We start from the raw sequence: 12659 nt of genomic DNA, 5'->3' as shown, positions 1-12659 counted from the left end.
GGTGGTTTCACTGGTGACTTCTATCAAATATGTAAAGAAGAAATAATACCAACTCTCTACAATTTCTTCCAGAAAACAGAAGCATAGAAAATATTTCCTAACTCATTGTATGAGGGCAGCATTACCCTAATACAAAAACCAGAAAAAGGGATTCAAAGAAAGTTAAAGAACAGTATCTCTCACAAACACAGATGCAAAAATCCTCAAGAAAATATTAGAAAAAGGAAACCATGTATAAAAAGAATTATAAACCACAACTAAGTGGGATTTATTCCATGCATGCAAAGCTGGTTCAATATTCCAAAATCAATTAATGTAATCCATCATATCAACAAGCTAAGGGAAAAAAAAAAACATATGATCATATCAACAAATATACAGAAAGAATCTGACAAAATCCAACACCCATTCAACATGAAATCTACCAACAAACTAAGAATCCAAGGTAACTTCCTCAACTTTATGTATCTATGAAAAAACCAACAGCTAACACCATACTTAATAGTGAGAAACTAAAAAGTTTCTTCACTGAGATCAAGAATAAGACAAGGATGTCCCCTCTCACCATTCCCATGCAACGTTATATTGGAAGCCTTGGCTAACACAGTAAGACAGGAAAAGGAAATAAAAGGTACAGATTGGGAAGGAAGAAATAAAAACAAATTCTACTCCTACAAATTCTACAGAATTTTGCTCCTAAGAATTTACCCCCCCAAATGAAAACATATGTCCACACAAAAACGTGTAATGAATGCTTATAGCAGCTTATCCATAATCACCAAATATGAGAAGTAATTTTAACATTGCTGCATAACAATTACCCCAAACCTTACCAGCTTAAAACACCAAACATGCGTTATTTCACAATTTCTATGAGACAGAAATTTGGGAGGAACTTGATTGAGCACTTTGGTTCAGGAATGTTCAGAAATTTGCAGTCAAGTTATCTAAACCAATTAATTATCTGAAATCTTGACTGGGGCTGGGGGATCCATTCTAAGATGGCTTGATCATCTGGCTGTTGACAAGAAGCCTCAGTTCTTCATTGGCTACTGTCAGGAAGCCAGAGCTCCTTGCCACACAAACCTCTTCACCAGGTCCCTTGTTTCCTCACAAAATGGCAGCTGACTTCTAGTGAGTGATCAAAATGAGAACAAGGCATAATCACAATGTCTTTTTTCAATCTAATCTCAGAAGTCACATACTATCACCTCTGCCATATTCTACCAGTTCCAGAGACCAATCCTGACACACTGCAGGAGAAGTCAACATTAAGGCATGAATACCAGGAGACAAGGATCACTGGGACCATTTTGGAAGCTGGCTACCACGAACCTAGATTTCCACTAACTGGTGAATAGGTAAACAAATTATGGTATAACCATACAGTGGCACAGTAATCAGCAATAAAAAGGAACAAACTACTGATATATGTAACAGCATGGAAAAAATCACAAATACTAAGTGAAAGAGCCAGTCCTAGAAAGCTACATACAGTGTGATTACATTTACACACATTCTCGGAAACGTATAACCAGAGGGATACAAAACAGATCAAAGGTTGTCAGGAGCTAAGAAGGGGGCAGTAGAGTGACTACAAAAGGGCATGAGGGAATTTTTTTAGATAATGGAAATACTCTATATTTGATTGTGATGGTGCTTGGAGGTTGTTAAAATTCACACAACTATAACACCTAAAAAAGGTGAGTTTTATTGTAAATAAATTATACCTCAAAAATTACTTATAAAAACAGAGAGAAAGGAATCCTAAGAGGAAACAAGAGGCTTGGTTGGGAATATTGCTATAGCAGTCTTAATGTGTAAATAACAAGTTTCCAAAGGAAACTTTGGAAAATGTTATTAAACCAATAAAATTATAATTAACGTTACTCAAGCTAAAAAACTTTCTCTGAGCTTAAGTCTACAGATTGAAAATGCCCATCAAATTACAAGTTAGACAGATGAGAGAAAAGATACACATGTATCCTGGCATATCCTGGCAAAAGTCTTGAACTTTAAGAATAGAAAAGTTTAGGGGCACCTGGAAGGTTCAGTTAGTTGAGGATCTGACTTTGGCTCAGGTGATGATCTCATGGTTTGTGGGTTTGGGCCATGCATCAGGCTCTGTGCTGACAGATTGGAGCCTGGAGCCTGCTTCAAATTCCATGTCTCCCTCTCTCTCTGCCCCTCCCCCACCTTCACTCATGCACTTGCTCTCTCTCAAAAATAAATGAATGTTAAAAAACAAAAAAAAAGTTTAAGTGCTTCCAGAAAGAAAGAACAAGTTACTTAGAAAAAAAGAGAGACAAGCATAGGCTTTCTTATTTGCAACAAAAAGGAAATAATGATATAGTACCACAAATTTTTGAGAAGAGGACCACGACCCAAAAATTCTATCCCAATCAAGAGTAAAATAAAAAATAAAAAAATAAAACTTTTTAAAAGAAAAAGGGATGCCTGGATGGCTCACTCAGTTGAACATCTGACTCTTGATTTCAGCTCAGGTCATGATCTCAACAGTTTGTGAGTTTGAGCTCTGCATCAGGCTCTGTGCTGACAGGGCAGAGCCTGCTTTGGATTTTCTCTCTCTGTCCACCCCACTCATGTGCTCTCTCTCAAAAATAAATAAATAAACTTAAAACAATAAAACATAAACTCTTTAAAAAAAAGAGTAAAATAAAGTTATCTATAAAAAAGAGTAAAATAAAGTAAAATAAAATAAAATAAAATAAAGAGTAAAATAAAGTAAAATAAAACAATAAAACATAAACTCTTAAAAAAAGTAAAATAAAGTTATCTATATATCTAAAATATATATATAAAAAAAAGAGTAAAATAAAATAAAGTAAAATAAAGGAACATGCAATGACTCAAAAAATGTATCACCCACCTATCCCATCTAGAGAGATAACCAACAAAAAATGCTCGCCAAATAATTAAATCATTGCAGAGATAGAGGAGGATAAAGAAGAGACCTTATGAAACCTGCAGTTAACTTAAAGTGGAATTAGTAAAACAAATGGGAAGAAATATATAACAAATGAAAACTCAATTAATTTAGTTTAAAATTAAAATAAACCATCTAAACAAAAAAGAATATTAAAGCCAGTCCTGTGTACAAGGAAACTGTAAATAGTTATCACAAACAACTTTTTTGGTTTTTGTTTTGTTTTGTTTACCTGGTTTGCACGATGAGAGTGACCAAACAGCTTGTGACCCAATTTCCCGTACTGTTCCAGTCCTTTCCAACTGCTTAGGGTCAGCACCAGGAGGTGTCTTGTTTGGTGTGGTCATTTTTAAAATATTCTACGAAGAAAACAAGAATATCCACATTATACCATGACCTGAGCTTCTTTCTACAAAAGGTAAAAATTAAAATTTAGTAGCAAAATGGATCACTACCCTTGATATTAATCATCTATTTCTCAAATGAAGTTAACCTAACTCAACCACTATAATTAAAAAATCTTAGGAATTCAATTTTTGTTTCTAAAATATATTATGATTTACAAGATGTGCAAACAGTAGAGTATAATAGTCAAAAGAGCATGGGATCAGAGTTTCAACTTCAGCCTCTCCTTTAACTAGCTTAGACTTCAGGCAGGTCTGGGCTTTATTTCTTACCTCTAAAAGGGGCTGACTTGATCTATAATTCCATAATGCTATACAATTCTATACCTCTCTGAATAAAAATTCTTTTTTTTTTAAACGATTTTATTTTTAAGTAATCTCTACACCCAACGTTGGGCTCAAACTCACAACCCCAAGATCAAGAGTCGCATGCTTCACCAACTAAGCCAGCCAGGTACCCCTCTGAGTAAAAGTTCTTAATTCAAATGAATTTTTTTCTTTAGAGAAGTTAAACTGAAATATTCGTATTCCAGGGGCGCCTGGATGGCTCAGTAGGTTGGGCATCCGACTTTGGCTCAGGTCATGAACTCACAGTCCGTGAGTTTGAGCCCTACGTCAGGCTCTATGGTGACAGCTCAGAGTCTGGAGCCTGCTTTGCATTCTGTGTCTCCCTTTCTCTCTGCCCCTCCCCTGTTCACGATCTGTCTGTCTGTCTGTCTCTCTCTCTCTGTCAAAAACAAACTTTAAAAAAAATCTAGAAATATTCTTATTCCAGGAATATGTAAATATCTGTTTCCATTTTTTATTTAGCAAATGTAAACTTGTTTTTGATAACTTTTTATTAAAATATAATATACAGTGTTATATTAGTTCCAGGTGTACAACATATGATTCAACAATTCTATACATTTCTCTGTGCTCATCACTGTAGGTTTACTCTTAATCCCCTTTATGTGTCTCACCCATCCTCCCATCCACCTCCCCTCTAGAAAACTGTTCTCTGAATTTAACAGTCTGTTTATTTTTTTCTGCTTGTTTTGTTTCTTAAATTCCACACGAGTGAAATCATATGATATTTGTCTTTCTCTTATTTCTTATTTCTCTTATTTCTTTCTTATTTCAGACTTATTTAATTTAGCCTTATACCCCCTAGGTCCATCCATGTGGTTGCAAATGGCAAGACCACATTCTTTTTTTATGGCTAGTATTTCATAATGTGTGTGTATCTACCTATCTATTTATCTATCTCTCTCTGTGTGTGTGTGTATACCACATCTTCCTTATCCATTCATCCACTGATGGACATTTGTGTTGCTTCCACATCTTGGCTATGGTAAATAATACTGCAGTGAACACTGGGGTGCATATATCCTTTCAAATTAGTGTTTTTATTTTCTTTGGGTAAATTACCTAGTAGTGGAATTACTGGATTATATAGTAATTCTATTTATAATTTTTTGAAGAACTTCCATACTGTTTCCCACAGTGTTTGCACCAATTCACATTCCCTTCAACAATGCACAAGGGTTCCTTTTTCTCCAGCATCGTTGCTAACACTTCTTATTTCTTATCTTTTTGATTCTACCCATTCTGACAGACATAAGGTGATATCTCACAACAGATACATGAAAAGATACTCAACATCACTAATCATCAGAGAAATGCAAACAAAACCACAATGAGATATTGGTCTCCATTTTAAATAGTCCATTAAGTGAAACAGAAAAATCACTTCTCCCCACTAGTTGTCAGAAGTTTAACTTATGTGTGCTCTTGCCATAGAAGATAATGCCAGAAAAAAGGTTTCAAGGCGTAGAAGTGAATAACTGACCCATTCTAAACCCAAAAATTTACTGGAACTTTCTCATCTTTTGTTAATCTTGGTAAGTCTATGCAAACATGAAAAAAAAAAATCTTTGGGGCCCCTGGGTGGCTCAGTTGGTTAAGCATCTGACTTTTGGCTTCAGCTCAGGTCATGATCTCACAGTTCACGGGTTCCAGCACTGCACCAGGCTCTGTGCTGACAGCACGGAGCCTGCTTGGGATTCTGTCTCCCTCTCTCTGTGCCCCTCCCCTACTTGCTCGCTCTCTCTCTCTCTCTCTCTCTTTCTCTCAAAAATAAATAAATAAACATTTAAAAAATATTTTTAAAAAAATATCTGATAGTGAACATGTAAAACAGCTTATGTGGTGCAAAGTTACAGATACTGAACATTGTTATATATGCTATTATAAACCTGGCCCAGGGAGACTGGGTGGCCTCAGTCAGTTAAGCAACTGACTCTATTTCAGAGTCAGGCTCTGCACTGACAGCAGGGAGCCTGCTTGGGATTCTCTCTCTCTCTCTCTCTCTCTCTCTCATAAATAAACTTTAAAAAAAGAAAAAAACTTGGCCCAATATTTCAGTATACCATCTCCTTGACACCTTTTAGATTTCAGTTGTTTCCTAATCTCAACACAGCTCTTGATACTTATTAAACAATAGTAGAGCCACTAGACTGTAAAATCCAGAAAGGCCTGAGACTTAAATGCTCAGTTAGCAATTTACTTAACGAATAAATGGATGAACGAATAGGTGCAGTCCTAAGCTAAAGTATTTGCCTTCTGCAATTTAAGTAAGGTCTAGGATGAGACAAGTACACCTATGACTGTCACTATAAGCTGAATGTCCAGTCATTGTCAAATATGCAAAAATGTTAAATTGTCAAAAAAAAAAAAAAAAGCCATCTCTACATAGGAGCAGAATTCAACTGCCTGCTTTGATACTGGACGCCACCAAGTGGAAAAAACGCGGAGCTCGGAAAAACCTGGGTTCCTGGCCACTCCGTTCAAAAGAAACTGAGGCCAAGGAGAGAAGGCCACGGCCAGCAGTACCTGGACCACACTCTGCTAGATACCTCTGCTAGAAATACTAGAATGGGCAATGGCTCTCCAGCGGCCTTGAGATCGCGAGCGGAAAAGGGGATTGAGAATAGGGATGAGAACGCATCTGCTTACGAGAGAACCATTCTCCAGGACAGGGCGGAGGAGAGAAGCTCACGCCCTTAGAGCTTGCAGACCCGGCTTGCCGCAACCCACCTTTTTAAGATACCCTGCAGCTCGGTGCCACTCCCACTCAGGACAGCCCGGCTTTCCCACAGACGTTAATTTGGAGTCGCAGGACAATGACGTCAGTTCTCGCCAGGGCTCCGCCTGTCGCTCTCTGTCGCGCGCGCGCACTGCGTCCCTAAGGCATGCGCGAGGCGGTGGTTGAGCACCGCCATTTTGGCCGGTGGCCGTAAGAACACGCTGTGTGAGAGAGAAGTGAAAGGAAGAACTGACTTGGCTTCTGCGCTCTCCTCCGCAAGGGAGTCGTTTTCTCCAGGTACCTGAATGGCCCGGGAGGGTTTGGCCGTTAGCTGTGGTCTCCCACGATTTAGACAGTAGGGACGTTGTCTGAGAGCCTTTGGTGAGGCCTCTGGTGTCAGCAGTGAAGGAGGCAGCGGCGCGTGGCAGCCGGCTCGGGAGGGACAGCTGGAACCGCCGAAGCGCGGACGCCGCGGAGGGCTTAGAGGTGGTCGCGCATCCCCTCCAGCTGACCTGGCTCTTGGCCACTGTTGCCAGCCACCTCCCGCCAGGGGCTACGAGAATGGATTTAGATGCCATCTCAGAGATGTAATCTCCACCGTCTCCACTCCCCCTTTACTACTCTTCTTGCCCTATTACAGAGAAGAAGGCAACTTCAGAACTCAAAGCATCGTCGTTTCCCCCCCACCTCCCATCCTTACCCTGACACAGTAAAATGGACTTATTGGCACATGTGCGTATTTGATTATAGGAAGTCGTGGCCTTTTCTTCCTCGGCTTTTCTGGTGATTATGGAATGAGTCATGGCATTTTGCCGTCTTTATAGAAATGATGGCCAGCTGTAGCTCTCCTTTTCTCATAGAGCAACGTGTATTCGATTATCCCAAGTAACCTCCCAGTTGAATGCCTTTAGCTTTTTTGGTGCGCTTTTATAGCACTTGGTACTTTCTTCTTGGTGACTTACTTGTTTTCCCCTTAAGTCTTAAATTGCATGAGATCAGGGGCGCATTGGTTCGTACCTTGTAGACGCGAAGTCCAAAGCCTATTCTCACATCCCGTAAACTACATAAATGTATTTTCTCTTATTTTGTGTATGGTAGTCCGTAACAGTGAGAAATAACTGTCAAAACAGTGGGGAGGGATGTGGGAGGGTTTTTTGGGATTGTTTGTTTTACCCTCTCTTCCACAGAGACTGCTAGTTAGGCATTTATGATAGTGGCATTTGCGTTGCATTTCTCAGTACGTTTGTCTCCTATACTGAGAATATTCATCCTATATCAGCTACCTAACAACAATGCTTTGTCAATATTAGCGAAGGGCTCTTATCTGTATTTGTATCAAAAAGGGTATTTTTTTTTTCACGTTAAAAACCTTGTTAGCCCCATAAAAATTTTTTTTCAGGAGAACATTTAATACGGTTTCTGGGGGAAAAAAAGTGGTATTTTGTTGTCCCTTCTAAATGTCTTCAGTGTAGGATTCTGAAATCAGAGTTGTGCACCACTCCCAACTTACATGTTTTATAAGACTAATAACCTGCAATAACCATAAGTTGGGATATTTTATGTGATACCAAGCATCATTTGTTAAGAGCAATCTTTTAAGTGCTTTCACATAGTGTTATAATAATTTTGGTTTTAGACTACAAATGCTTTTCATAATGCCTCACTTCCTTTTTTCTTGCCAGCTGGAAGAATAACACTGAGGGTCATTGTTTGAGTACCTATTTTGAAAAGTTTGTATTCAGATCTGAAATATCTTCACATTTCTCTTTGTTTCCAGAAGTCTGTTACTAAACTCTACCTTCCCCCACCCAAGCCTTACAGCCTGTATCATTCTCATTGAAAAAGAAAGTAGGGAACCCCCCCCCCCCCGGCCAATTCTTGAAAATAATATACGAATTTAATCAGTAGTGTTTACACAAGTAACAGTTATACAAAGATTCTGTATTTCTTATTCTTAAACGTATTATAACTTATCACTTGCTTACATAAATCTGCTTATTAGTCATCTCTGATATGTTTTTATTTTTCTATAAAAGTCATCTCACGTTCACTTAGTTTTTAAAAAGGTTTTTTGAAATATTAGATGAAACACTTAAGTAGTTTGACAGAAATAAAGTTGAACATAAACAATTTTGTGATGAAAGATTTATCCTCTAAAATGAACTTCATGACATTCATTCATCGGATAATTTGTATGGTGTCCAGCTTTATTTTAATAACTAACAAATCTTCAGTTTTCAGGGAGTTGTAACTTACAATGAAAGCTTTTTTTGTAGCAATTCAAAAGTCATTTGATTTCTTTCTCTTCTAGTCTTTATGAAAACTAGACCAGCTTTTAAAAGGGTAATGGGTCTAGAAGTTACCATTACCATTCTGTTTATTACATAAATACTTAGTCTCCTTTGGTTGATTTTTTTTTTTCTCACTACATACTTTAGCGGATAGCTGTTGCTATGAAATATTGGTAATTTGCAATATTTCTGAAGTCACTATAACCTATAGGAAAACTATTTACTATTTTTAAATTAATTTTCTCATTTATTCAACAGAAATACTTGAGCTTTTATGATATGCTGCACACTGGTTTAGCCACTGGGCTGAACAGACAAGAAATCTCTGTCCTCGTGATGGAGTACTTTTTACTTGGGGAGGGAAAAGTACTGTCTGTGTGTAGAGAGAAAGAATATATAAATACATGTATACACACGATAAATACATACATAAACCATATATACACATACATATGAAATATATACTGTGCAGTATAGTGGAAAGAGCTAAAGAGAAAAATAAAGCAAATCAGGAAAGAAAAAACCAAAACAGTGGGTGTATTTTTTGGTAGTATAAGCTAGAGAAGGCTCACTGAGAAACATTAAAGACTTGTAGTGAGCCTTGTAACTCACTAGGGGGAATAGCATTACAGGCAGAGAGAATAGAAAAGGTCAAGGCCCTGAAGCAAGAACTGTCTGACATGTGCTCTGAGAACCACAAGAAGCCAAGGTGGTTGGATCAAAATGAACAAGAGCTGGAGTAGTTGGAGTTGAGATGAGAAAGTAGTATAAGCTAATCAGTACCTCGTTTGTTATTTTAAGGACTTTGGCTTTTACTCAGAATGAGTAGAGAAGCTATTGCAGGACCTTAAGCAGAAGAGTGACATGATCTGGCTTACACTTCAAAAGGTTCACCCTGGGGCACCTGGGTGGCTCAGGCAGTTTGGTTCTTGAACCCGGCATCAGGCTCTGTGCTGACAGCTCAGAACCTGGAGCCTGCTTTGGATTTTGTGTCTCCCTCTCTCTTCCTCTCCCCCACTCACATTCTGTCTCTCAAACAATGAATAAACATTAAAAAAATAAAAGGATCACCCTTACTTCTGTCATGAGAAGGAACTGTCAAGGGTTGGAGTAGAAGTAGGTAAAAGTCAAGCAGAGAGACCTGATAGGGAGCTATTAGAGTAATGCAGGTAAGAAATAATGATGGCCTAAACCAGAGTGAAGAGAAGTGGCCAGATTCATGAAGGTAAATTGTACAGAATTTGCTGCTGTGGCATGTAAAAGATAACTTCAAGGATTTGGGCTTAAGTAAATGGAAGACTGGAGTTGTCATTTAACAGAATGGGCAAGACTGCTAGAGAAGCACATTTTGGTTGGGACTTCTGGTGTTCAGTTTGGGAGATGTATATTAGACCTTCAGGAAGAGCTGTTGGGTAGTCAGGTAGATAAACAAGTTTACGGTTAGGAGAGGTGTCATGACTAGAGCTAGAAATTTGGGACTTAGCAACATATAAATAGGATTTAAAGCCATGAGATTAGAATAAAACACCTTAGAGAATGAATATAAATTTTTTTTTAATTTTTTTTTTAGTGTTTATTTATTTTTGAGAGAGAGAGAGACAGAGCATGAACAGGGAAGGGTCAGAGAGAGGGAGACACAGAATCCAAAGGAGGCTGCAGGCTCTGAGCTGTCAGCACAGAGCCTGACGCGGGGCTCAAACTCACGGACCGCAAGATCATGACCTGAGCCGAAATCGGACGCTTAACCGACTGAGCCACCCAGGCACCCCAAGAATGAATATAAATTTAAAAAATGTGACAGTATTAGAGCACTCTTCAACTTTTAGAAGCCTAGAAGATAAGGAAAAGTGACCAGGAAAATAGGAGGAAAACTGGATCAGTACTATGTCCCAGAACCAAGTTAAGAAAGGGTTTCTGTATAGCAGGAAAAAGTCATATTTTGTGTTAGACGCAATAGGTTGTTCGAGTAAATTAGGAACTGTTAACTATTTGTTTTACCCATGTATAGAACAGTGGTGGACCTGACAAGCTATTCTGGTGGAATGATGAGCACTAAAGTCTGAAATGAATTCCAGAGAAAATACACAGACATTTGGAACACTGACTATAGCTATACAACTCTTCCAAATAGTCTTGCTATAAAAGGAAGGAGAGGGGCGCCTGGATGGCTAAGTTGGTTAAGCATCCTACCTACTGTTAATTTTGGCTCAAGTCATGATCTCACAGTTCATGGGTCCAGCCCTTCATTGAACTCTGCTCTGACAACGCGGAACCTGCTTGGGATACTCTCTCTCAAAATAAATAAGTAAACATTAAAAATAAGTGGAACGAGAAATAAAGCAATGGGGGAAGATGGGGTCAGATAATAGATTATTTGAATGCTGATGAAAATGATCCAGTGGAATAATTGATGATATGAAGTACAGGAGAGAATTGTTAGAAAATTCCCCTTAGTAGATGTCTTTTAGTGTGCAAGTGTATTTTACTGTAGAAGTTTATATGGGATTGCCGGTTGGCTGGTTCACTTGAGATGACACTAACCAGCAAGGCTTTGCTTTTGTCTACCCATTTTCAGCTTTACGTGTGCAGGTGAAGAGTTGTATGTAACTAGGATTATAGTTTAGCATATAAATGATTAACGGTGGAATTTTAGCTGGGTACAGAGGGACATGAAGTTAGAAAAACTGAGGGACAGTGGTAATATGGTAGAATTAAGAGATAATGATAGTAGGTCTGGGGAATGGGGAGTTCAAAGGGTTGTTGGATTGTTGGGTACGAGAGGGGTAAACTGAAAAGACAGGAGTAGTAATTGAAGAATGGGGTATTTGAAAAGCGGGTTATAGAAGGATTGCAGTCATTGGTAATAATAAGGTCAAAGCGGGGTGCCTGGGTGGCTCAGTCGGTTGAGCATCTGACTTCGGCTCAGGTCATGATCTTACAGTCTGTAAGTTCGAGCTCCACATCAGACGCTGTGCTGACAGCTCAGGGCCTGGAGCCTGCTTTGGATTCTGTGTCTCCCCCTCTCTCTGCCCCTCCCCTGCTCATGCTCTGTCTCTCTCTGTCTCAAAAATAAATAAAAACATTTTTAAAAAATTAAAAAAAAATAAGGTCAAAGGTTTCACCAAAGGAATGAGGGTGAAAGACAAGATCACTGGAGGAGAGAGGTTACTGAACTAAGAGAACAGGCTGTTAATAGGAAGATCATCTATGAACATATTGAAATCAAGAGTTCTGACAGGATTTGTAAAAGAGTAAAATTTAGCCTAGGGCTGAAATGAGGATGGGAGGGAGTGATCTGATGGTTAGTAAATGGAAGCAGCTGGATGACCTGAGAGGCAAAAGCTGACTATAATGAGGAGGGAGAGATAAGATAGTCTGGGAGGAGCATTGAGCATAATCTCTTATCCCACTCCAAACCTAAAGGCATTGCAGAGTGAAAAAGAGGTGTACAAGGGAAAGCAGTCAGTCAAAACAAAATCAGAATTAACACAATCCTTGATAGAAAAGGCCAACAGAATGTCTTTTTTGATGGGTATTCTTTTGGCTTCAGGTTCTGCCATTACATACTGGAATAACCTGGAGTTTTAAGATAGTTTTCAGAATTATTTACTTTAATCACCATTCTGAGAAAATTGATGTCTGTCACTAAGCCCAACATGGTAGAAGATTTTTAAGTTCACTTTGAGCTTAGCTGCATAATTGATGGTACTGTTAAATATCAAGACTTACAGAAGCTTTAAAAGTGAGCACAATCTACATGTATGGTTCCTTGGTCTTTTCATTTTAATGCTATTAGCATAAATGTCATCTTGGACATATTACAAATTCTTAAAGAAATGGCAATTTGTAACTTTTCCCCTTAGTCAACATCAGGGTCACAACCTTAATAATTTCCTATTTCTGTTATTAACATCCTTAATAGATAAGACATGAAGTAATACTTAATTTGA

The 12659-nt window shown here is 38.4% G+C and overlaps 2 protein-coding genes across 4 annotated transcripts in view; one reads left to right on the top strand and one right to left on the bottom strand.

The window, feature by feature from the left end:
• ANAPC10 (anaphase promoting complex subunit 10) overlaps window positions 1-6665 on the bottom strand; it is a 112522-nt gene extending 105857 nt beyond the window's left edge. For 2 of the 3 annotated variants that reach the window (XM_042935402.1, XM_042935401.1), the window contains exons 1-2: window positions 6430-6507; window positions 3180-3306 (exon numbers count right to left, since the gene is read on the bottom strand). In XM_042935402.1, the coding sequence (XP_042791336.1) occupies window positions 3180-3294 (115 nt within the window). In that variant the 5' untranslated portion in view covers window positions 3295-3306; window positions 6430-6507. Of the gene's footprint in view, window positions 1-3179; window positions 3307-6429 lie in introns of all 3 variants that reach the window. The other variant, XM_042935400.1, reaches the window with a different exon arrangement.
• ABCE1 (ATP binding cassette subfamily E member 1) overlaps window positions 6582-12659 on the top strand; it is a 32545-nt gene continuing 26467 nt past the window's right edge. Inside the window, exon 1 of the mRNA XM_042935397.1 lies at window positions 6582-6715. The gene's annotated coding sequence lies outside the window, so the exon portion shown is untranslated. The remainder of the gene's footprint in view (window positions 6716-12659) is intronic.

This window comes from Panthera leo, chromosome B1 (genome assembly GCF_018350215.1).
Source record: "Panthera leo isolate Ple1 chromosome B1, P.leo_Ple1_pat1.1, whole genome shotgun sequence".
In the NCBI taxonomy this organism is placed as follows: domain Eukaryota; kingdom Metazoa; phylum Chordata; class Mammalia; order Carnivora; family Felidae; genus Panthera; species Panthera leo.
Note: the sequence above shows the minus strand (reverse complement) of the source record. Positions and strands in the feature narration are given on the sequence as shown.